This window comes from Taudactylus pleione, unplaced genomic scaffold (genome assembly GCF_031769625.1).
Source record: "Taudactylus pleione unplaced genomic scaffold, aTauple2 ptg000109l, whole genome shotgun sequence".
In the NCBI taxonomy this organism is placed as follows: domain Eukaryota; kingdom Metazoa; phylum Chordata; class Amphibia; order Anura; family Myobatrachidae; genus Taudactylus; species Taudactylus pleione.
The window spans coordinates 895,506-921,382 of record NW_028284511.1 but is presented as its reverse complement, the minus strand read 5'-3'; the positions used below and the strand labels follow the sequence as shown (position 1 = coordinate 921,382).

The window sequence follows — 25,877 nt, the reverse complement described above, 5'->3', positions numbered from 1 at the left end:
CATAATATTTAGGATTCTAACACCAATAAACAGAGCTAACCCTACATCAAAGTTCTATAATGCAGATTTAAAGTATAGAACTTGCCTTTAAAGCAATGCATGTACAGAATATTTAATTTACTACAAATATTTATTAAACTACATGGGAACTATAAGAAAAATAAAAAAGAGTACATTGACTCTTACCTGGAGAATATATTTCATCTTTTACTTTGCAGAAACAAGATACTGTGATGGCAGATGGAGGTACTGTTGGAGATTGAGAAGGTGATGGTGTAGCTGTTTCAGGTCCACTGGTTGTTGCTAGTATTGCAGTGCTACTTGTAACTGATGTGGAAGATGTGGTGTGAGTAGAAGAATTTATTGGTGAAGCTGTTGTACCAGATGTTGAGGTCACAGTTACAGTGTGTGTGGTGGTACCCGAAATAGAAGATGAGGTTATAAGAGGGGGAGATCCAGTAGTTCCAGTTGTCACTCCAGGAGATATTTCAGCTGGTGTGGATCCAGGAGTCACCTCTGAAGATGAGGTTGATGTAGTAGATGTACTTAATTCACCACAGGATTCAATAAATCGTTTAGTACAACATTCAATTCTTATGGTATAGTCAAGACACTGTTTGGGTTCAACTGTTTGTTCTTTGTTCTTACAAATCAATCCATCTTTTACATTGCATGTTACTATTTGGTCAGCATCTTTATAAGATATATCTGAATATTTCTCAGCTTTGCACTCAATTTCATTTTCTACTTCCTCATTTTTACAAACTTCTATTCCACTAGATCTCAGTTGACCTGAATTTTCCTTTTCTTCACCATTGATATCTGAGGAAGGTTTATTTGTGTTATGCCATATTGTCCAATGACATTCACTTTCTCTCAATATTTTACAGCTAGAAGATGTAGAAGATGATGGACTAACAGTGGTAGATGTTTCACCAGATGAGTGGGTAATGGGTGTTGAGATTTCACTAATTGATGGACTACCAGGAGATTGGGTAGGTACTGAACTGCCAGAGGTTGATGATGTAGTTTCTTCACCATTTGTTGGTGTACCAATGGTAGAGGTTTCACCACTTGTTGTTCTACCAGGGGTAGAGGTTTCACCACTTGTTGGTCTACCAGAGATTGATGGTGTAGAGGTTTCACCACCTGTTGGTCTACCAGGGGTAGAATTTTCACCACTTGTTGATTGTCCAGGAGTAGAGGTTTCACCACTTGTTGGTGTACCAGGGGTAGAAGTTTCACCACCTGTTGTTCTATCAGGGGTAGAAGTTTCACCACTTGTTGGTCTTCCAGAGGTAGATGTTTCACCATCTGTTGGTCCACCAGGGGTAGGAGTTCCACCACTTGCAGGTCTACCAGTGGTAGAGGTTTCACCACTTGTTTGTCTATCAGGGGTAGAGTTTTCACCAGTTGTTGGTTTACCAGGGGTAGAAGTTTCGCCACTTGTTGGTTTTCCAGAGGTAGATGTTTCACCACCTGTTAGTCCACCAGGAGTAGAAGTTTCACCATTTGTTGGTCTACCAGTAGTTGAGGTTTCTCCACTTGTTTGTCTATTAGGGGTAGATGTTTCACCACTTGTTGGTCTACCAGAGGTTGAGGGTGTAGAGGTTTCACCACCTGTTGGTCTACCAGGGGTAGAAGTTTCGCCACTTGTTGGTTTTCCAGAGGTAGATGTTTCACCACCTGTTAGTCCACCAGGAGTAGAAGTTTCACCATTTGTTGGTCTACCAGTAGTTGAGGTTTCTCCACTTGTTTGTCTATTAGGGGTAGATGTTTCACCACTTGTTGGTCTACCAGAGGTTGAGGGTGTAGAGGTTTCACCACCTGTTGGTCTACCAGGGGTAGAAGTTTCACCACTTGTTGGTCTACCGGTGGTAGATGTTTCACCACTTGTTGGTCTACCAGTGGTAGATGTTTCACCACTTGTTTGTCTACCTGGGGTAGAGTTTTCACCACCTGTTGGTCTACCAGGGGTAGAAGTTTCACCACTTGTTGGTCTTCCAGAGGTAGATGTTTCACCAAATGTTGGTCCACTAGGTGTAGAAGTTCCACCACTTGTCGGTCTACCAGTGGTAGAGGTTTCACCACTTGTTTGTCTACCGGAGGTTGACGGTGTAGAAGTTTCACCACCTGTTGGTTTACCAGGTGTAGAAGTTTCACCACTTGTTGGTCTTCCTGAGGTAGAGGTTTCACCACTTGTTTGTCTACCAGGAGTAGAGGTTTCACCACTTGTTGGTCTCCCAGAGGTTGATGGTGTAGAGGTTTCACCACCTGTTGGTTTACCAGGGATAGAAGTTTCACCACTTGTTGGTCTTCCAGAGGTAGATGTTTCACCACCTGTTGGTCCACCAGGAGTAGAAGTTCCACCACTTGTTGGTCTACCAGTTGTAGAGGTTTCACCACTTGTTTGTCTACCAGGGGTAGAGGTTTCACCACTTGTTGGTCTACCAGAGGTTGAGGGTGTAGAGGTTTCACCACCTGTTTGCCTACCAGGGGTAGAAGTTTCACCACTTGTTGGTCTACCAGTGGTATATGTTTCACCACTTGTTTGTCTACCAGGGGTAGAGGTTTCACCACTTGTTGGACTACCGGAGGTTGAGGGTGTAGAGGTTTCACCACCTGTTGGTTTACCAGGAGTAGAAATTTCACCACTTGTTGGTCTTCCAGAGGTAGATGTTTCATCACCTGTTGGTCCACCAGGAGTAGAAGTTCCACCACTTGTTGGTCTACCAGTGGTAGAGGTTTCACCACTTGTTTGTTTACCAGGGGTAGAGGTTTCACCACTTGTTTGTCTACCAGGGGTAGAGGTTTCACCACTTGTTGGTCTACCAGAGGTTGAGGGTGTAGAGGTTTCACCACCTGTTTGTCTACCAGGGGTAGATGTTTCACCACTTGTTGGTCTACCAGTGGTAGATGTTTCACCACTTGTTTGTAGACCAGGGGTAGAGTATTCACCATTTGTTTGTCTACCAGGGGTAGAGGTTTCACCACTGGTTGGTCTACCGGAGGTTGATGGTGTAGAAGTTTCACCACCTGTTGGTTTACCAGGGGTAGAAGTTTCACCACTTGTTGGTCTTCCAGAGGTAGATGTTTCACCACTTGTTGGTCCACCAGGAGTAGAAGTTCCAGCACTTGTTGGTCTACCAGTGGTAGAGGTTTCACCACTCGTTTGTCTACCAGGGGTAGAGGTTTCACCACTTGTTTGTGTACCAGGGGTAGAGGTTTCACCACTTGTTGGTCTACCAGAGGTTGAGGGTGTAGAGGTTTCACCACCTGTTTGTCTACCAGGGGTTGAAGTTTCACCACTTGTTGGTCTACCAGTGGTAGATGTTTCACCACTTGTTTGTCTACCAGGGGTAGAGGTTTCACCACCTGTTGGTCTGCCAGTGGTAGAAGTTTCACCACTTGTTGGTCTTCCAGTGGTAGATGATTCACCACCTGTTGGTCCACCTGGAGAAGAAGTTTCACCACTTGTTGGTATACCAGTGGTAAAGGTTTCACCACTTGTTGGTCTACCAGATGTAGAGGTTTCACCACTTGTTGGTCTACCAGAGGTTGAGGGTGTAGAGGTTTCACCACCTGTTTGTCTACCAGGGGTAGAGGTTTCACCACTTGTTTGTATGCCAGGGGTAGAGTTTTCACCACCTGTTGGTTTACCAGGGGTAGAAGTTTCACCACTTGTTGGTCTTCCAGAGGTAGATGTTTCACCTCCTGTTGGTCCACTAGGAGTAGAAGTTCCACCACTTGTTGGTCTACCAGTGGTAGAGGTTTCACCACTTGTTTGTCTCCCAGGGGTAGAGGTTTCACCACTTGTTGGTCTACCAGGGGTAGAGATTTCACCACTTGTTTGTCTACCAGGGGTAGAAGTTTCACCACTCGTTGGTCTTCCAGAGGTAGATGTTTCACCACCTGTTGGTCCACCAGGAGTAGAAGTTACACCACTTGTTGGTCTACCAGTGGTTGTTTCACCACTTGTTTGTTTACCAGGGGTAGAGGTTTCAGCACTTGTTGGTCTATCGGAGTTTGAGGGTGTAGAGGTTTCACCACCTGTTGGTCTACCAGGGGTAGAAGTTTCACCACTTGTTGTTCTTTCAGGAGTAGAGTTGTCACCACCTGTTGGTCTTCCGGGAGTAGATGTTCCACCACTTGTTGGTCTACCAGTGGTAGATGTTTCACCACTTGTTTGTATACCAGGGGTAGAGTTTTCTCCACTTGTTAGTCTACCAGGGGTAGAGGTTTCACCAATTGTTTGTCTACCAGGGGTAGAAGTTTCACCACTTGTTGGTCTTCCAGAGGTAGATGTTTCACCACCTGTTGGTCCACCAGGAGTAGAAGTTACATCACTTGTTGGTCTACCAGTGGTTGATGTTTCACCACTTGTTTGTATACCAGGGGTAGAGTTTTCACCACTTGTTTGTTTACCAGGGGTAGAGGTTTCAGCACTTGTTGGTCTACCGGAGGTTGAGGGTGTAGAGGTTTCACCACCTGTTGGTCTACCAGGGGTAGAAGTTTCACCACTTCTTGTGCTTTCAGGTGTAGAGTTTTCTCCACCTGTTGGTCTTCCGGGAGTAGATGTTCCACCACTTGTTGGTCTACCAGTGGTAGATGTTTCACCACTTGTTTTAATACCAGGGGTAGAGTTTTCACCAGTTGTTAGTTTACCAGGGGTAGAGGTTTCACCACTTGTTTGTCTTCCAGGGGTAGAAGTTTCACCACTTGTTGGTCTTCCAGAGGTAGATGTTTCACCACCTGTTGGTCCACCAGGAGTAGTAGTTACACCACTTGTTGGTCTACCAGTGGTTGATGTTTCACCACTTGTTTGTATACCAGGGGTAGAGTTTTCACCACTTGTTTGTTTACCAGGGGTAGAGGTTTCAGCACTTGTTGGTCTACCGGAGGTTGAGGGTGTAGAGGTTTCACCACCTGTTGGTCTACCAGGGGTAGAAGTTTCACCACTTGTTTTACTTTCCGGGGTAGAGTTTTCACCACCTGTTGGTCTTCCGGGAGTAGATGTTCCACCACTTGTTGGTCTACCAGTGGTAGATGTTTCACCACTTGTTTGTATACCAGGGGTAGAGTTTTCTCCACTTGTTTGTCTACCAGGGGTAGAAGATTCACCACTTGTTGGTCTTCCAGAGGTAGATGTTTCACCACCTGTTGGTCCACCAGGAGTAGAAGTTACACCACTTGTTGGTCTACCAGTGGTTGATGTTTCACCACTTGTTTGTATACCAGGTGTAGAGTTGTCACCACTTGTTTGTTTACCAGGGGTAGAGGTTTCAGCACTTGTTGGTCTACCGGACGTTGAGGGTGTAGAGGTTTCACCACCTGTTGGTCTACCAGGGGTAGAAGTTTCACCACTTGTTTTGCTTTCAGGGGTAGAGTTTTCACCACCTGTTGGTCTTCCGGGAGTAGATGTTCCACCACTTGTTGGTCTACCAGTGGTAGATGTTTCACCACTTGTTTGTATACCAGGGGTAGAGTTTTCTCCACTTGTTGGTCTACCAGGGGTAGAGGTTTCACCACTTGTTTGTCTACTAGGGGTAGACGTTTCACCACTTGTTGGTCTTCCAGAGGTAGATGTTTCACCACCTGTTGGTCCACCAGGAGTAGAAGTGACACCACTTGTTGGTCTACCAGTGGTTGATGTTTCACCACTTGTTTGTATACCAGGGGTAGAGTTTTCACCACTTGTTTGTCTACCAGGGGTAGAGATTTCAGCACTTGTTGGTTTACTGGAGGTTGAGGGTGTAGAGGTTTCACCACCTGTCGGTCTACCAGGGGTAGAAGTTTCACCTCTTGTGCTTTCAGGGGTAGAGTTTTCTCCACCTGTTGGTCTTCCGGGAGTAGATGTTCCACCACTTGTTGGTCTACCAGTGGTAGAGGTTTCACCACTTGTTTGTCTACCAGGGGTTGAAGTTTCACCACTTGTTGGTCTTTCAGAGGTAGATGTTTCACCACCTGTTGGTCCACCAGGAGTAGAAGTTTCACCACTTGTTGGTCTACCAGTGGTTGATGTTTCACCACTTGTTTGTATACCAGGGGTAGAGTTTTCACTGCTTGTTTGTTTACCAGGGGTAGAGATTTCAGCACTTGTTGGTTTACTGGAGGTTGAGGGTGTAGAGGTTTCACCACCTGTTGGTCTACCAGGGGTAGAAGTTTCACCACTTGTTGTGCTTTCAGGGGTAGAATTTTCTCCACCTGTTGGTCTTCCGGGAGTAGATGTTCCACCACTTGTTGGTCTACCAGTGGTAGATGTTTCACCATTTGTTTGTCTACCAGGGTTTGAAGTTTCACCACTTGTTGGTCTTTCAGAGGTAGATGTTTCACCACCTGTTGGTCCACCAGGAGTAGAAGTTTCACCACTTGTTGGGCTACCAGTGGTTGATGTTTCACCACTTGTTTGTATACCAGGGGTAGAGTTTTCACTGCTTGTTTGTTTACCAGGGGTAGAGGTTTCAGCACTTGTTGGTCTACCGGAGGTTGAGGGTGTAGAGGTTTCACCTCCTGTTGGTCTACCAGGGGTAGAAGTTTCACCACTTGTTGTGCTTTCAGGGGTAGAATTTTCTCCACCTGTTGGTCTTCCGGGAGTAGATGTTCCACCACTTGTTGGTCTACCAGTGGTAGATGTTTCACCATTTGTTTGTCTACCAGGGGTAGAAGTTTCACCACTTGTTGGTCTTCCAGAGGTAGATGTTTCACCACCTGTTGGTCCACCAGGAGTAGAAGTTGCACCACTTGTTGGGCTACCAGTGGTTGATGTTTCACTACTTGTTTGTATACCAGGGGTAGAGTTTTCACCACTTGTTTGTTTACCTGGGGTAGAGGTTTCAGCACTTGTTGGTCTACCGGAGGTTGAGGGTGTAGATGTTTCACCACCTGTTGGTCTACCAGGGGTAGAAGTTTCACCACTTCTTGTGCTTTCAGGGGTAGAGTTTTCACCACCTGTTGGTCTTCCAGGAGTAGATGTTCCACCACTTGTTGGTGTACCAGTGGTAGAGGTTTCACCACTTGTTTGTATACCTGGGGTAGAGGTTTCACCACTTGTTTGTGTGTCAGGGATAGATGATTCACCAGTTGATGGGCTGCTGGGAGACTCTGTAGATGATTTTCCAATTGGTGAAGGTGTTTTGCTAGTTTGTGGACTACCAGATGTAGTGGTTTCACCAGGGGTTGATGTTTCACCACTTGTTTGTCTACCAGTGGAAGATGGTGTAGAGGTTTCACTACTAGTTGTTCTACCAGGGGTGGGGGTTTCACCACCTGTTGGACTACCTGGAGTAGAAGTTCCACCACTTGTTGATTTACTAGGGATTGATGTTTCTCCACTTGTTTGTGTACCAGGAGTAGAGTTTTCATCAGTCATAGATGTTGAACCTGGTGTGGATGGTTCTGATACTGATAATGTCATGGGGCTTTTTGTCACTTCACTAGATGAAGGTGAAGTAGGAGATGGGGTTGATTTTGCACAGGATTCAATAAATCTTTTAGAACAACATTCAATTCTGACTTCATAGTCAAGACACTGTTTAGGTTCATCTTTTTGCTCTTTGTTCTTACAAATTAATCCATCTATCAAATTGCATGTTACTACTTGGTTAGTATCTTTATAGGATAAATCTGAATATTTGTCAGCTTTGCACTCAATTTCATTTTCAACTTCCTCATTTTTACAAATTTCTATGCCCTTAGATTTCAGTTCATGTAAGTTTTCTTTGTCTTCACCATTTATATCTGATGAAGGTGTTTGTGTGTTAAGCCACTCTGTCCAGCGACATTCATTTTGTCTGAATTTCTCACAACTTGTTGTAGTAGAATGTGGGGAGGAAGTACTTTCAGTCTTTGTTGTGGAAGATGTAGAAGTTGGAAAGGATGTGATACTGCTAGTATGTGTGGGTGTTTTTGTATATGTTTCATCAGTAGAAGATGATGGCCTGCCAGGAGTTGATGACCCTGTTGATGACACACTTGTTGTTGTTGGGATGCTGGTGACTTCAGTACTTGAGGATATAGCAGAAGGTGTGGTAGACTCTCCACAGAATTTAACAAACTTTTTTGAACAGCACTCAATTCTTATACTGTAGTCATTGCATTTTTCTCCTGGCTGATCTTTATTTTTGCAAATCAAACCTTCTTTTACATTACATGTAAATTTTTGGTCTATATTTCCATATGCTAAATCAGAATATTTTTCAGCTTTACACTCAATTTGATTTTCAATTTGATCATTTATACAAACTTCTATTCCAGCAGCTTTTAGTTTAGAAGTATTTTCACTGTCTCCTCCATTAATATCAGAGGTAGGTGTTTCTTTATTAAACCAGTCTGTCCAGTAACACTCTGCTTTTCTAAAATTATCACAATCTTCAGGAGTTGGAGATCCAGGCTCAGTTACTGAGGTTGTAGTTGAGCTTTGTGTAGAAGTTGGTAAGGAAGTTGATGTCTGAGGCTTTCCCGTTGATGTATGTTCACTTAAAGTGGTTGTTGATGCAGTTGTAGATGTACCAACTGTAGTGTCTGTTTCTAATTTCTCACAGTGTTCTGCACAACATTCAAACCGTATTCTATAATTGTAACATTTTTCTTTATTCTTCTGTTCCTTGTTGAAGCAAGTCAATCCATTTTTCAAATCACAGGTCATTTTTTGATGATTATCTGATATTGTTACACCATTTTTATCAATGGCTTCACACTCAATATTATTTTCAACTTCTCCATCTTTACATACTGCAATTCCTTTAGATGTTATATCTTCATATTTTTCAATGTCTCCACCATTACTTTTTGGATTAGGAGTATTATTATCATACCATGGAGTCCAATGACATGCCATCTTCTTTTCACACACTGTTGCTGGTGCTGATGTAATTTCAGTTGAGGATTTACTTGATGGTGAAGATGTACGTGGAGTTTCAGTGCCTGAAGTGCTTTCAGTTGCTACACCAGGAGTTTTAGTGCCAGTAGTGAGGGTGGATTGTGGAGGTGTCTCAGATTCTGGCGATGAAGGTTTTGTAATAGATGTTGTTGTTGTGATACTTGTCATTTCACTAGATGAAGGTGTGGTGGGTTTGCCACAGAATTTTACAAACTTTTCAGAACAGCACTCAATTCTTACACTGTAGTCATGACATTTTTCTTCTGGCTGATCCTTATTTTTACAAATCAATCCTTCCTTTACATTACATGTGGCTTTTTGTGCAGTATTTTCAGAAGTCAATTCTGAATATTGTTCAGCTTTACACTGAATTTGGTTTTCAATTTCACCCTGCTTGCAAACCTCTATTCCTTTAGCTCTCAAATTATCTGAATTCTCATTGTCTTCACCATCTATATCTTCAGTTGGTTTATTTTCATTAAACCATTCAGTCCAGTGACATTCTGATGCTCTAACTTTCTCACAGTCTTCAGACGTTGAGCTGGGTTCTGTAACTGAGGATGTTGTAGGTACTGTAAAGGCTGATGAAGGTACTGATGATTGAGTAGGAAGAGTAGTAGGTGTGGTCAATTCTGGTGCACAGTATGATGCACAACATTCAACCCTTATTCTATAATTATGACAGTTTTCTTGTTTCTTCTGATCTCTGTTCCTGCATGTCAATCCATTCCCCAGCACACAAGTAAGAATTTGTTGGTTATTTGCTATTGTTGCTCCTTCTTGATCAATTGCTTCACATTCTATTTTGTGTTCAACTTCTCGATCTGTGCATATTTCATAGCCTTTTGATTTGATATCTTCTGGACTCTCACTGTCTCCACCATCATTTTGCAGTGTTGGCCTGTTAATATCATACCAGGGAGTCCAACGGCATTCCATTTTATGTACACATGTTGTTGGTGAAACAGAAGTTGTAACTTCAGATGATGATGATGATGTTGATGGTGGGGATGTGTTTTCAGATGGATAAGATGTTTCAGGGCCAGGTGTTTTAGTTGTTTGTATACCTGTAGAAGGATGTTTTGTGGGCCCTGTTTCTGGTGTTGATGTGGTTAATGTGGTTTCACCAACAGTGGTTTTTGGCTCGGAGGTTTCAGTAGTTGTTATTTTGGATGTTGGTAGAGGTTCACAATACTCTTCACAACATAAAATTCTTATCTTATAATTGTAGCATTTCTCCTTGTTGCTTTGGTCTCTGTTTTTACAACTCAATCCATTTTTCACGTCACAACTAACCTTTTGATTGTTATCATCAATACTTTCTCCTTTGTCATTAATTGCTTCACATTCTATTTTGTCTTCAACTTCCCGATCTGTACAAACCTCAGTACCCATTGATTTTATGTCTCCAACATTTTCAGTGTCTCCTCCATCACTTTTTAAACTTGGCTCATTATTGTCATACCAAGGTGTCCATCGACATTTCATCTTATTCACGCACACTGTTGTTTGTGAAGGTGTAACCTCAGATGATATTGAGGGGATGGATGTATCAGGTACAGGACTTTTAGTAGATAATGTGCTAGTTGAGGGAGTTGATGATGGAGATTTTGTAGAATCTGGTTGTAATGATTCTGATGGTGAACCAGTTGTTGTTCCCTTTGTTGTAAATTCACCACTTGTGGTTGATTGTTTAGTGGTTTCTGTTGTGTGTATGTTGGGTGTTGGTATAGGTTCACAACGCTGTGCACAGCATTCAATCCTTATTCTATAATTGTAACATTTTTCCTTGTTAATTTGTTCTCTATTTCTGCAATTCAATCCATCATTTAAATCACAACTAACTTTTTGACTGTTATCAGCAATAGTTATGCCTTTATCATCTACAGCTTCACATTCAATTTTGTTTTCAACTTCTTGGCCTCTGCAAACATCATATCCTTTAGATGTAATGTCTTTAACACTTTCACTTTCTCCTCCATCACTTTTTGTATCAGGTTTATTGTTATCATACCATGGTGTCCAACGACATTCCATCTTATACACACAGGTTGTTGTTGGGGAGGCTGGAGTAGTTTTAGGTATATCTTCAGATGATGCTGGGGTTTTACCGCTGCTTTCTGTCACAATGCCAGGTGGGGAAGATGTGTTGGGGGATGTGCTTATAGAAGGTGGTGATGATGATGGGGATTTTGAAGTTCCTGGTTCTGAAGTTGACTGACTAGGCAAAGATGATGGTTGTTCTTTAGATGTAGGGGACTGTGTTATAATTTCAGGAGAACTTGTTTCTGGTGGTGGAGTTGATTCTTCACCACTTGTTGAAGAAATGGTTGTGCATTCTCTGTAGTTACAACATTCAATTCTAATTTGATAATTGTGACACATAGGTGAGTTCTTGCTATTTAGGCAAACAAGGCCACTTTTTCTGCTGCATGTAACATCTTGTCCTAAATCTTTGAGAGATTGATAAGGATATTCTTTTGCTTTGCATTCCACATCTTTAGGGTTTTTGCATACTTTGTGACCTTGGGCTTCAATATCCTCAAACCGCTCCATATCACCATCACCATTTTCTGGTCTGCTCACATCATACCATTCTGACCAAGTGCAATCATAAGCTTCAACACAAATTGTTGGTGAAACTGAAAAATAATAAAGTAATTATGATTAAAATATCTATATATTAGTATTTGGAAAATGTAGCAAGAATATAAACACAGATATTGGCAAATGACAACCAGGAGACAGTAGAGGGGCAAACAATATAATAGTATATTTATGTAACATAGCTAGAAGGAGTAGAGGGAAGAGGGAGGGAAGTCTTGATGTGATTCACTCTAATAAAGAGACCAAATATTGTGTATGTTAGTTGTAGCAATATTACCCTACTAGATATCAGGTTAATAACTGATTCAGTACACATGGGAACATAGTAGTAAAGGTCAAACTGATGCAAGTGGTAGGGAATTCAATTATTAGAAGAACACATAGGGCACAATGTTACCAGGCCATTAATACTAAACAATTTTGTGTCTCCCAGATTTTTGGATTCTGCATATCATGGTTTGGGAAAATGGATTGTTGAGAAGGGCTCTGGAGGACAAAACAGTCACGGAACATATTAATACTAATGAAAAAGTTGAAGTTAGCTTGGTGAATATCCAAAACTTAAGTTACAGCAAGGACTTGTGCCATATGATTTAGTTTTGAGTCTGCAGGAACTTAGTAATTACAGACTCTAAAGAAAGGACTCTCATTGAAGAGGCTCCTTTGGACTGGGGAAAACATATTTGGATCAGTTTTAGAACTAGAGACTAGGGAATGCAGGAGAACTATATAAATTATGAAATGTCAGGAGTAAGGAGTATGTTTGAAACAGGTGAAAAGGAAGTGTGTAAAATGAAAAGTGACCAGTGGCGGCTCCAGAGGTGTGGCTGCAGTGCATTCCAAAATTCAAATATGGAAGCCACACCAACTGCCACTCAAATGCTGCCATTCATTGCCAGCCGAGACTCACTGGCAGTTGGTGTGGCTCCTCTATTTAAATTCTAGACAACACTGTAGCCCTACCTCTGAAGCCGCCACTGAAAGTAACAGTTAAAATAACAAATATTAGGAATCTGAAACAAAATGGCTGGACTACAATGAATAAGGTTAGAGAAAACTCTGTTGTATTGGCTACAACTGAGACATGGCTAATAAAAATTACAAAAGGGCAGTGAATTTAGAAGAATGTGGCATATTTATGAAGGATAGAAAAGAGGAAGGTAGGGAGTTTTGTATATGGAAAAACCTGTGTAAAACCTACCAAGTAGGAGGATTTCTGTGAAAATGATGTTGACAATGTAGAGTCATTGTACATTGAGAAAAAAAGAATAAATTACTGATCTTTTTTTTTTAAATAAGACATATAGCATAAGTGATTGTACTGAACTTAAATTTTTATTAATGGAAAGGATAGCAAAGAAAAAAAATTACCATCCTGATGGGTGATTTTAACTATACAGAATTCCAGATTAATGGGGAGAGCTGCTAAATGTGTATTAGAATAGATCATTAGCATCATATACATATGTCAAGCTTTGTGGACTTACTAATTGCATCTCTTACAAAAATTTGTCCTAACTTGTGGCCCCTTACACCTAAAGAATTGAAACAGGTTCACAAAAGTGTTAGTAAGGTGTGTAATATGGCTTCTGGAGAGGCCAGCTGACATCTGTAAATCTAACTTGGCAGGAGGAGGTGAATTTATGTCTTATAACAACTGAGAGATTGACCTGGTCTAGGCCAGACTTAGTTACAAAAACAATTGGCGCAAAACATTCTAGACTTAGAGCTTGACTTCTGTTGTTAGCAAAATATTTGAGGGTACACAATTCTGCAAAATATTAGAAAAAAAGAGAAATAACAGTGTTGTCAACTTTTCATGCTGGACTGCTTTTACCTAACAAAAATGGTTTTCTTTTTCAATTGCAGGTATCAAACTTAGTAGTGCAAATGATGCAAAATAATTGGTATTTGATAAAGTATTTCATACTGTACCAGAAAAGATGACAATACAAGGCCTACATGAACAAAAATATATGTGGGTAGAGAACTGGTTGAAGAATGGAAGACCAGCGGTGGTTACACATGAAAATATTCAGACTGGGCTGAATTGAATAATGATATACCATAAGAATTGGTGTTGGTACATGTTCTTGTCAATCTTGGTAATAAATATATTGTTCATTACAGTAACTTGCTACTTAAATATTTAGACAAGTGACAAAGTGGAACTTAATAGGAAGTTCAATGTACATCATACTTCACAACTTTGATGAGCTGTGATTTGGGAGAGGGGGTATAGCTACTGTATGTCTTGATGGGATGGTAGAAATTAGGATTGTGCCACCTATATCAGAACAGTTGGGAGTATGGTACATAAATACTACAGGACATGGTAATAGCTATGCTACTTATATTTTAAAATGAATACAACTAGGGAAAGCTTAGCTTGAAAAGGATTTAGGTATCGTATTTGACAGAAAGTTGAATAGCAGCACACAGTACCAGACAGCAAGTGGAAAAGTAAATAAAATCCTTTGATATACAGTATTAAAAGGAAGATAACAGCACAACACAAACATAGTAATGCCATAATATAAACAGTAGGAGTACCTGCTGGAGTACTTGTATGACCAACGGAAGGACCTGGAGTAACTGTACCAGAAGTTGAACTACTTGGTCTTTCTGAGCTTGAGCTATCAATGGAAGTGGCTTTGGTTGGTGTGGAGGATGTTGAGGGACCAACTGAAACTGTAGTTCCTGGATGCCATTCAGATGAGAGTGGTGGAGTTGTGAAATCAAATGTTGTGGGTGGACTAGTAGTTGTTGGGCAATGGTCAATCTTTCTTTCTAATGTTGAATTATCTGAACAAGTGGCATAAATGCAGCCTCCTGTTCCATCAGCTGTGTGGTAGACTATATCCCCTGGTAGAAATTCTTTTCCTTCATAGTGGCAGCATGCTTCAGGTTACATAGAAAAACACATACAATATGTAAATAATTTAGTAAAATCACAGATAATTGTTAAAAATTTGGAAATTTTAATTAAATAACTGCTCTTTCATATTTTTTATATTTTCTGTAACATCTAAATTGTAGAAGGTCACATCTTTTGACCCACACTGTTTAGGAAAGAATGTTATATGAATCTTTATTCCTTGTAATCAAAGGCATTTTTTTATGTTAAATCTAGTTTTATTGCTTTGACATGTTGCCTAATTCTTAATTTTCATTTTCTTAATTTTTATGCCAAATCAATCATAATTATTCAATTAATGGCACTTTTCTACATATTTATTATTTTATTCTTGTTTTTAAAATATTACAGTTCTTTTCCCAGTTTACTTAAAGTTTTAATTTTTGTCAAATCATCAGCATGCCTTTTCATTCAAATGCACTTTTTTAACTTCCTACTAAATTATTGTAAATATGTTTAGACTTTGGGCCTGATTCAGAGATGGACACAGGAGTGATCGGTACTGCGTCTTCAGCAGCAGTGGATCTGCGGCCGAAAAAAGCCCACTGCCCAGTGGATCTGTGGCCGCAAGAAGCCCACTGCCAGCTTCTCAGATCCACTGCCATCATCCGAAGATGCAGCATCGGATCCCCATAACGATTATCGGTCGGACCATCGGACCGATGCATCCGACGACACAACACCTCCATTTTCTGAAACCCTCCCCTACCCCCAAAAGGTTGCACATTGTCAATCAGGCTACGGTTTCCCCAACACTCCGACTGGAGATGCATTAGCATTGTGGCACATGCACACTGCGGCTTCAGCGTATGTACAGTCCTGAAAACATCAGTCTATAGTGACCGATTCAGACTATGGACCTCATTCAGAGGCACTCGCAAAATGCGAGCGGTCGCTCTGAATGAGGGCAGCCGCATCTATTTTCTGAGCCGGCCTCCTGGCCGCTCGCTAGACTGTGGGTGACCACCCACAGCTTTAGCGAGCAGCCAGGTTGATGGTCAAGACCATCTCGACCATTGCGACCATCGGGGCTTGCGACGAGACCCTTGTGGTAGGGTCTCATCTACCGAAAGCCCCAGGGAGCTTTCGGCTCTATCACGAGTGATGTCAGTGGGGCCGCCCCCAAACGGCAGGCATTCCATCGGGAACGCTCCGTTTGGCAAGCCACCCCCCCGCCCCGCCTACAAAACGGTGGGAGCTGTCGATCAACATCGACAGCCGCCCCTTTTGTTGTAAGCCCTGGAACGAGAGAATTTCTCTCTCGCTCCGGGGCTTGCGTACGCGCAGTGCGGCCGCTGCGCGTGCGCAGGACCTTTACATCGACCCGCTTGCGAGCACATCGGCGCTTACGAGCGGGTCTGAATGAGACCCTATGTCTGGGGCTGAATCACCACTTTTGTCCTTAAATGTATTACTGTCAAATGTTTCTTTTCAAGCCTCCTTGTTTTCATTTACTTTAATACTGTTCTTTTGTTATTCTTTGTTATACTAGTCAGCAGATTCCCTTTTTAGACATAAATTTCCAAGAGTCTTAAGTGCGCAGAAGGTCAACCAAAATAAGTCTAAGGTATCAACATTACATTGATCTCATCCTATAAACATCTTTAGTATAATTCACTGTGATTTCAGGAAATTGGCTGATTAGAAAGAATCCATTACAGATTGCTGGGTAAATTATTACTTAGATCAAAAAGGAGCCACTGATGCCATTTGAGTATCTTTAACAGGAGTCCTAACAACAAAAACTTTAATTTCATATTATTAATTTAGAATTTTACAAACTAAAGAGCTATATTGAACATTTATTAGATTAAAGGTAAGTGTATTTACAGTCAAAAGATTTGATAACTAAGTTCTGTTTAATAACGTGTGCATTGTTTTCTCTAACTTATCTCTGCTTACCGAATTTCCCCTACTATACTTTAAAATTTAATAAATCTATTTTTATGCTAATTATACCTAAAAAGCTGCCATTTTTTTTATTAGTTCCTGCAGCTTCACAAGCCTGTGATATATCACTTATCCTGTATATTTTGCATGATGCTATACTGTACAGCATGATTAACCTATAGCAATGTTATATTTGAAGCCATACCTTTTGCTTCAGTGCATTCTTTGCCATTTTCCTTACATTCACTAGAAGTAATTAAAAACAATATATTATTATAGCTCAGATAACTACTAATGTATTAACAAAATGCATGGATGTTAGTAATTTTTCTATGATTTGTAATAAACTGAATCCACGTCAACAAAGTATTCTCCAATATAACAACAAGTGCAATACTTCATTTTTCACTCTGCCTAGTGTTTCTGACTGCTCTTTAAAAGGACTGTTTCACCTACAAGGGACTTTACAGTAATTCCTGGTGTGAATTTCAGCATTTGCAACTTTAACCAACCGCATTGCTTTTCTTTACATTTTCTGTGCTATTAATCTGTCTTATTGTATCATGTGACAGAGCTGTCTTCTTCTGTTTCTTTATTGTTGCCTGCTTCCATCTACAACTATTGTGTGTTTACAGGGCCGTAGCTAGGGTAGTGCGGCCGGTGCCATCACACATGGCACCACAGGTCAGGGGGCGCTGTTTGGGTCTGTCAAATTTATGTTTATTGTCATTCTTGCTTGTAGCTTCATCTTATTTCATCCCCAGCATCTCCTGGCCTCTCCTATCTCTTCCCTGGCCCTTCCCCATAAAGCCATGGCCCTTTTTAGGGTGAATTATATCCCTTTGAAAAATGAGGGGGGCACAAATGCTCTTTCTGGCTCAGGGCAGCAAAAAGTCTAGTTAAAGCTCTGTGTGTTTATAAACCCTCAGGGAAACTTTCAGTGTAATCTACCTTTTATAAACATATGTGATCATTTCCTTACCAAACAGAACATCTGCTTTCACTTGGCATCTTCTCTCCTGGTTTATATTCCTCTCCATATTTATCATAACAATTACATGATGCAACACACTGCATAGATTCCTCATCGAAGTATGGTCTGTCTACTGGACAATTAGGGTAGCAACCTGGGGTAAAGAAATTAAAGTGTTGCTACAACAAAATGTTGAAAAGCATACTGTATGCCTTCATCTTGGCAGCACTATACTAAGACACATGTTTCCATCTTCTCATTGGCAATGTTGATTACAAATACTGAAAGGAGGACATAACCCCTTTAGTAAATGCTAATGGGGTTATGTCTCATTGTTAAATGATGCTCATATACTAGAGATGTGCATGGACCCCCTTGCTTTGGTTTTTGTTCCTATAGTATTATTAACATCAATACCATTTATTTCCAGTCATTGCCAGTCAACTTTGACCACCTCACAGCAAATTAAATCATGAGGGATGGACTTATATGCAATCCAAAATATGCAAGATCCAGGTTTTAGATTCGAGTTTCCAACATGGCAAGAAGATACTAGTTGGGACTCGGTGGTACTTGGAACCCCAAACTGATCTGAGCTGAGTCTCAGTTTGACTCGGAACCCAAAAGTTCTGTTTTGTTCAGTTTTCAGGAAAACAAAACTGCTCATTTCTAATATATACACCATCCTACAGTAAGGGATGGAGACAATGACTCTTGTTTTTGAAAAAAAGATGCACTTACCTTCTAAACCAATCAAGTTGTTCAAGCACACACCAGTAGGATTCATACAGGTCTTCATACAGGGAGCTCCACATGCTTTGTAGTGCCACTCACAATGTCCTTGTTGGTTATAGAAATCACAAAATACAGCTGTTGAGAAAAATCAGGCAAAAAAGTTAAACCGTGTCTTGTAATTCTTCATTAATAGTTATTGTTGTCTTCAGCTTTAAAATACTATTTTTTTCCACATTTGAAAGTACAGTACTGTACATTTTAACAACATGATTACTGGAGATATTACTAAATAGCATTCTTATGTCTGTTTCATTTAGGAACAGTCACTTTATGGTTAGTATCGCAATTTGAGAAACTTTTTCAAAATAGGTGAAATTATTTACATTTTCAAACTGTTAAAATAATGTTAATGTTTCTTATAGTAAATTATGAACCACACAGTTTATTTAGCACATCAATAAGTTAATGCTAAAAGGCAATTTAATGTTAGGAGTATAGTTTTGTGAATAAGTTTCATCAAATCGTACAAAATATATTGTTGTGGCCATAAAAATTGATTGTTACAAGGTACAAAGTACAAAAAATTGTAGCTGAATTGACACTTCTGTTAATTATACTTGATATCTACAATTAATGTTGGTTAATATATATTTATTTGCTGCTCCAATACGCTCATACTCACGGCAGATATTTGGGGATCTCCAGCTTATACACTGTCCAGCCTCACTGCAGGCTTGAGCATAAGCGCCTACAGCAGTACAAAGGCAGTCACAGTCTCCACCAGTGTCACAAGCACAGGCATCGTTAACACAGGCTTCATAATACTTAACCGGATTCACCTGTTTGTAAAAAGTAACCAGTAATTATGAAAAACAACTTCACAAGTCTGTTTTATATTCATGATGTCTCTTAAGAGGATAGTACAGTATTTAACTACAGCAGAAAAAAAATAAAATAAACTCAAATATTTTTCATTTTATTTAAATAACACTTGTTTTCTCACCAGAGCATGACAGGATGCAAATGTACCACTAGTGATAAGGCTACACTGTTTTTGGGACCATGCTTTTCTATAAGGATTGGAATCACAGGTATCCTGTATGTCCACTGCATTTGGACATCTCTGAGAAAGTTTCCAACTGTTGCCAAACTCAAGAACATCTCCAACCACAGATTGACTTCTGGTGATATAATCATTGGCAGCGTTGCCATCGTAGTTACCACAAAGACCACAGATTTTGCCCTGCAATGGAATAAAACCATGTTTAGAATCTTTTTGGATGCAAGAAGAAAATATTTTACGAAAGTGCAAAGTCAGCGGGCTGTTGACAAAATGCTTATTGATTGTTAGACATGTTAACTTGTTACATAAAGCAGTCATTGAAAACTATATAGTGTTAAGTCAAGGAAAAATTGTAAAATGCTGACATTTGTCCTGTTTATTGATATACCAGTAAAAATAGCATCAGACCAATCATACAAATTTTGGTACAGCAGAAAATGTCCTTGCTCTACAGTCACATACTAAATTATAAATATCAACAATTTAGGTTTGTATTTTCATATAGACAATTTTAAATTGAAAACAATATAAAACAGAGGGCAAAGTACAGTTCACTTCATAGTTACTCCTTAACTATTTTGAGTAGCAGATAAAATCCTATAATCTAAAAAGTTGAATTCTTTAAAAAAGAAAACACATTTGCATTGTTAAAATGTGAAGTTTCAAAATCCCCTAGAGGGTGAAATCTATCAGTCTGAACTGAAGGCTGAAGAGACACCTATTATTCTAGTCTTTCAATACTCCTTATTGTGGAAGTGCGCCAAAAAACATGGAAGTCATTATCCTAACAGTAGTTGTATAGTCTTATCATTTAGATATGTAGTCATAATGCCGGCGGCCAGAATGCCAACCACCAGAATCCCGACACCGAAAGCCCGGCATGGGACTAAAGATAGGCATCTAAATACAGACGCCTATCCCGATACCCGACATACCGAACGTAGGTAAGCCGGGCGTTCCCCACCCGAACTGCCTATCTTATCTAATTCTCTTCATTATCCATGTTTGGATTTCGGAAAGCTTTTTACTAAGTAATTTTGGTACTGAAGATATTTTGCTGCCATTTACAGTACTAGGAAGAAACGTAATACAATTATATGGCAATATTATACTGTTTGCCATTTATATTTGTAATTATTCAGAATACAAAGTTAATTCACCTCATATTTTGGATCCAGCTTCATGAGTATAGTGTTTTTCTTATCCCACACTAAAGCCAAACCATTTTCCGCTTCAACCACAAGATAGAGACCCATCTGCCGAACTTTGAAAAAAACATATTGTCCGTAATCCTTCTTGATCACTTCAAACTTCTGCTCTTTAAGGATCAACTCATAGTTCTAGAAAAATAAGAGAATAAAAAAACTGTGGAAAACCAGCAGAAATTACAGAAATATACTGAGAGTCTATTTGCATTAAAATCCAGCATTAAGAAGTTGTCTTTATTCAAAATGATGTTATCTTTGCAATATTATTTGATTTGTGTGTACCTGAAATCACAAGGAAAAACTATTCACTTTGGTGGGACTTTACAAATTTGCCCTAATTTTTTTGGTGTAAATGATGAAAAGACAAATAGGTTGCAAAAGACTCACAAAATATCCATGGCCTGTTGGCATTGGGCACAGGTAATGTGCAGTAATATAATGTTAAATATTGGTTGCTCTGGTTACAGAATATCATTGCTCATTGTTATGGTTCCATATTTCAATGGACACAGACTAGGAACATGGCCACAGCTAAATTGGGACATGGTAAATTGGGCCTGGTAAGGAGTGGGTGGATGTGAGTGAACTACCTGTCCCAATGTTTCCTTTTGGGATCCTGGACGGATACAGTAATACCAAAATAGCAAATTACATTATTTGAGATTTGTGGTGAACTTCTTAACATTAGACACTCACCCCTAGGTAGAGTCTGATAGATTTGGAACAGGTAACACCTTTACTACCACAGGGTACATTTTCTGTGACGATTCGGAATGTCCCATTTGTAGCCTTACCATCTGTAGGCTTACTATCTGTAGCCTCATCGGTACAATAATCCTAGGGATCAAAGAAGAAGTGAATTGACAAAGTAAACATTTGGGGACATATTATTCATATTTTGAATTAATAAAATTATTAAACTCAGACTGAAAGCAAATCAAAATGATTGTAACTAATCTTGAACCATTTAAAATTAGGTGGCATGATACCACACAGCACAATACAGTATAAATAGAAACCAGAGCTAAATACTCCCAAAAGCATCTTTTAATTACATCTTCAATCCCATACTGATCTCCATAAAAAAAAATACCAGTATCTTTATCTTTCTGCTTCCACCTATTTTATTGGTAACTGACCTCTCATCATTACTGCCATTCAACTTGCCTATTTAACTCAGCTTGTTATACACATGTTAAAGTTTACTTGTTAGACCTACTGTAAATAGTCCACACAAAAAGGCTACAGTATACAGGAAAACAGTCCTTCTCAAAGAAAGTCGCAAACACATTTATAATGAACTTGAAAATGACTTTTACCTGAGCCAAGGTGTACCAACAATTTCCATTGAAGCGGTATCTTCTGTTGTCAAAGGTGAGGTAGTGACCATCTCCATAAGTAGCACAGGTGCCCAGACATGTGTTTGTGGTACATTCCCACTTTCTATTTTTACAGGTACTACACAATGAGGGAAAACAGAGGTCATCTTACAAGTATATCCGCCGTAACCTAATCCCCACAGGAGACACTCAATGTAAGGTAGTTATTGGGTATCATGAATCCCATCATCTTACCAGGTATTGCATTTGACTTGAGCTGTTTCTCCTGCTGAGTAGATGTCATCATTGAGTGTGCAAGGGCATTGTTCTTCAGGAATACATGCTTCCTTCCTATCATCATACACCAATCCGTCGGGGCATACACAGCCAGAAACACATTGTGAGCTGTACTGTAAGATACATTTAAATTAAAATTAGGAAAAAGACTTTATAATAACCCAGGAAGTCAAATCTAAATAAAAGATCACATTTTGTCTTTACTCATTTGTTTTATAACGCTGAAGGAAGTATTCTCATTCTCATTTTATAATGTCCCAAAACTCTGCATGGAGTTCACTTATTTCAATGATAGATTGTAAAGTAAAATATGTTTTTCTTGAGTGACAATAACAAATGTGTTTACCAGTGACATGCAGCGAGGTCAATGGCTGGGGAGGCACACATGTATAAAAACAGTTTTTATATCAAAACTCCGAAGCATGACAGGTAGTATGATAGGGGAGGGAGTATGATAGGGGAGGCTCTGCCTACCCTGACCACACATCCCTGGTGTTTACTCCCCCCCAACAAAAAAATGTCTGTCACCACAAAATGGATGCTGTGTAGAGTTTTTTTTCTAGTTAATATACCCCTGAGCACAAACCAAATGCTAAAATGCTTCATTATAAACTAATTAAGGTTTACAATTCTGTTTTCATTAAGTACTGTGCTAAAATGTCTTAAACGCCCTTACTAAATCATAGTAAATCAACAATGTATGAATTTACATAAATCAAAGTGTGTTGCTGTTTCAATGTGTACAGTTACTGATTATAGTTAGTGAAAGATGTTTCTCACCTGAACAATAAAACCCATTTAATCACCAGGGACAGCTGAAAAATATTTATGATATTTTTTCCACCGAACAATTTGCTAAGTAAAGAAAGACCATTGTAGTATAGGATACAAATATAACGAATTATGTTTTCTTACACATTCAGTGTCAATGGTTGCACAGCTTTTCTGACACACAGTTTGTTTAGCCTCTGCAGTGGCACTTTCACAATCAAAGTAGACCATTGGCTGTTCACATACTGTTGGAAGAACAATATTATGAGGTACAGAACCCAGGTAACGTCTTGGATTTCTTTATTAAAAACATGTATGTATTTGCTATCTTCAGATTAGCATAATTTAGACAGACTGGATACAGCTTCCAGATAATTATGGCCAGTGGCGGAATACCACGTGGCTGATATGATGTCTGGCAATGCTTGTCCAAGACCTCCACATATGTGACGCCTCCCAAACATACTAAGAAGAGCAGAGTGGGGACCTTGAAGAGCCCACACAAATTTGTGCTATGGTGCAGAGCGATTGGGACCCTCCACATATTTTGCACCTCCCAAGCATACTCAGAAGAGCAATGCGGGGACCTTAAAGAGCCCACACAAAATGTTCTATGGGGCAGAGCGATTATGTGATCTGGTCGAATTATGGATTTGGTCGGCATGTATAGTTACCTTTTTCTTCCACAGGATTTACGCCAATACATTCCATTCTTCCATTTGTACAGGTGCTAGAATATTTGAAAAAACATCTATGTATATTGTTCATGGAAAATTAATATTTCAGTTACAGAAGTTTTACATATTTGGTAGAATTTCTGTTGTAGATGGATCAGAGGGCTATGGGAAAAACAGATGTTCTCATTTTTAAGGACCTATCTTGATTTGTGATGTCTTGTGCCTACTTTCAGCAAATACTGCCCTTTTGTTTACTAATAAGTTCATGGATATGCAGAAAAATGTAATTGTTAAAATTAATTAACAAAGTGCCTGTAAAATTATGGTAGGTTCTTTGGGTTTGAAGTTATGTTTTAACTTGTACCACCGTGTAGATTTTCATATATCTCAGTAATTCCACAAAACTTTGAACATTACCCCTTTATTGGGCCATTTCCAAAGACTGGAAAGTGGGTGGAGACCTTGAATTGCACTTAGTGGATAAATTGGTGCATGCACACAAATATAGAAGGGTTCACATTTTGCCTACTGTTGGTCAAAAATCAAACTGTTCTGGTTGCAATGAGAAAGCACAGTTTGTAGAACAACTTACCAAATTGTTCCACTGTCATGAATCACTTCTCCGGGTGACACTGTGGTTCCCTTGTAATAACAAGAGCAGAGAGCTGGGAGAACACAGTTTCCACTCTCATCTAAATAGGTTCCATCTGCACAAGTGCAACCATCAATGGGCGCAAAGTCAATCCCACAGATTTTATCCGACTCGCTCAGGGATTTGCAGGTGAGTGGGCAAGTATTGACTGTGTAACGGTATACAAAACCGGGACTGCAGGTAGTAGTATATGAGTCTAAGGATAAAACATACAAACAACATATTACAAGTGGATGAGAAAAATTTAATCAATCAACTATATTCTACAACCTGCCATGGTCTTCATTAAAGGTGGCCTAAATGGCCTTGCTTGGCATAATGTAAAAATTAAGTTATAATTCCACCCATAACTGAAAACTCATTCTTCTGGTGGTACATTATAAGTGAAACCAGGCTACTTATCTGGGTATTTGTGTTTAGGCTATCTGCCAGGTTCCCTGACATCCTGCTTGTACTGTACCTGTCACTGTTCCACTCGCTCCTTCATGCATTGGTAACTATATACACTGTATAGAAAAATAACTGGGTTGCAGGATGCAAGGATAGCACAGCATCTTTGAGTGGACCTTTCTTTTCCTTGCTGACCCAATATTTTTCAGACAGAGGATTGATTTTGGCAGTGACGGTTATGTGCTTGTCATCAAGAAACCCATCGGAGGACTTGAATTCTCAACCATTGTTAGTTGGTGAAACTTACGGCAAACATTTGTCCTCCATCCCCGTAAGTCAACTCCATCTCTAGAGCAGGCGTAAACATATGATGACAGCGCAGCACACATACTGTGTTCTTTGTTCTCAGAATTGCAAGAATCAAACATACAGTTCTGCAGGGACACAAAATAAATTACTAGCAATTTCAATACATGGATATCCACCATTTTTCCATAGAGATAATACTGACAACTGTTAGTGATCTGAGGTAATGAAGCAATTTGTTGAGTAAGGAACATGGGATATGTACTTCACGGGCAAAAAAAAGGTCAATGATCATTAACATTTATAATTAGTCCTTATAGATGTCAATGTTCCATAAAAATGGAAAACTTTCTAGTGTGGTGGACTTAAAAGGCAAATAGAAAATCTTCCACTGCATTAATACAGTATTTACAGTGTCACATAGACCACTAGACAGTAAATACCTAAGTATGCTGTATGTATAATTTACTTTTACAAGATCTTACGTTTGATTGACTTTTTATTCATTGTATTTTAGTTTTACCTTATGGAAGTCATCAGGGTTAACAGTTTTATGACAGCTGGCAAATGGTCCATCAGAGGCCAACATCATGTCACACCAATGAGATGCATATTTTTCTAAAAACAAAACATATCAAAATGACATATCACCATTACATATGGATTCAGATCCCCTGCTTTCCCCTAACTTGTAATGTAAAAAGGAGAAACATGACTCATTATGTGGGTCATGTTGGACACAAAAGCAGTGTGAGCATTATTCTGCAAATTGCTCTTTTTTTTTTTCTTCTTTTTACTGCGCACTAAAACTTCCACTACATCAGTCCCTATGGCAACTACAATGCATTTTGAGCTTGCGAGTCCTTAAACTTAGAGAGATGGAACTGTGTGGTTGGAGGGGGTGTGTAACATGGACAAGGTGTTTTAGTGCACCGCATGCTGACTGTACAATGCATATGCACCTGAACGTGGATTATTTAGTTTTAGGCCCATTGTGAAATAAGCACGCTGGTGATGATGACAATAGATGGCAGCTTCTAATAGCTGTATGTGCCTGAAAGTCTCTCACTCATTTTAGTACACAATCTGTTCTGCTTATTACAGTGATATTGGCAACCGGGCTGCAATGATAAACCACATTTCTATTTGATCTTTTAAAGGAGATAACAACGGATGAGTGCATCTATTTAAACT

General features: G+C 39.7%; 1 protein-coding gene across 1 annotated transcript in view; it reads right to left on the bottom strand.

Moving 5' to 3' along the window:
* Nucleotides 1-25,877, bottom strand: part of LOC148525210 (uncharacterized) — a 59,193-nt gene that overhangs the window by 12,937 nt on the left and 20,379 nt on the right. The window contains exons 17-34 of the mRNA XM_088471022.1: nucleotides 25,207-25,301; nucleotides 24,685-24,811; nucleotides 23,928-24,183; nucleotides 23,333-23,388; nucleotides 22,803-22,903; nucleotides 21,846-22,000; nucleotides 21,591-21,729; nucleotides 20,968-21,108; nucleotides 20,224-20,403; nucleotides 19,004-19,243; nucleotides 18,683-18,839; nucleotides 18,007-18,135; nucleotides 17,275-17,419; nucleotides 16,498-16,538; nucleotides 14,039-14,386; nucleotides 8,476-11,520; nucleotides 5,191-7,956; nucleotides 187-5,157 (exon numbers count right to left, since the gene is read on the bottom strand). Of these exons, the coding sequence (XP_088327148.1) occupies nucleotides 187-5,157; nucleotides 5,191-7,956; nucleotides 8,476-11,520; nucleotides 14,039-14,386; nucleotides 16,498-16,538; nucleotides 17,275-17,419; nucleotides 18,007-18,135; nucleotides 18,683-18,839; nucleotides 19,004-19,243; nucleotides 20,224-20,403; nucleotides 20,968-21,108; nucleotides 21,591-21,729; nucleotides 21,846-22,000; nucleotides 22,803-22,903; nucleotides 23,333-23,388; nucleotides 23,928-24,183; nucleotides 24,685-24,811; nucleotides 25,207-25,301 (13,092 nt within the window). The remainder of the gene's footprint in view (nucleotides 1-186; nucleotides 5,158-5,190; nucleotides 7,957-8,475; nucleotides 11,521-14,038; nucleotides 14,387-16,497; nucleotides 16,539-17,274; nucleotides 17,420-18,006; nucleotides 18,136-18,682; nucleotides 18,840-19,003; nucleotides 19,244-20,223; nucleotides 20,404-20,967; nucleotides 21,109-21,590; nucleotides 21,730-21,845; nucleotides 22,001-22,802; nucleotides 22,904-23,332; nucleotides 23,389-23,927; nucleotides 24,184-24,684; nucleotides 24,812-25,206; nucleotides 25,302-25,877) is intronic.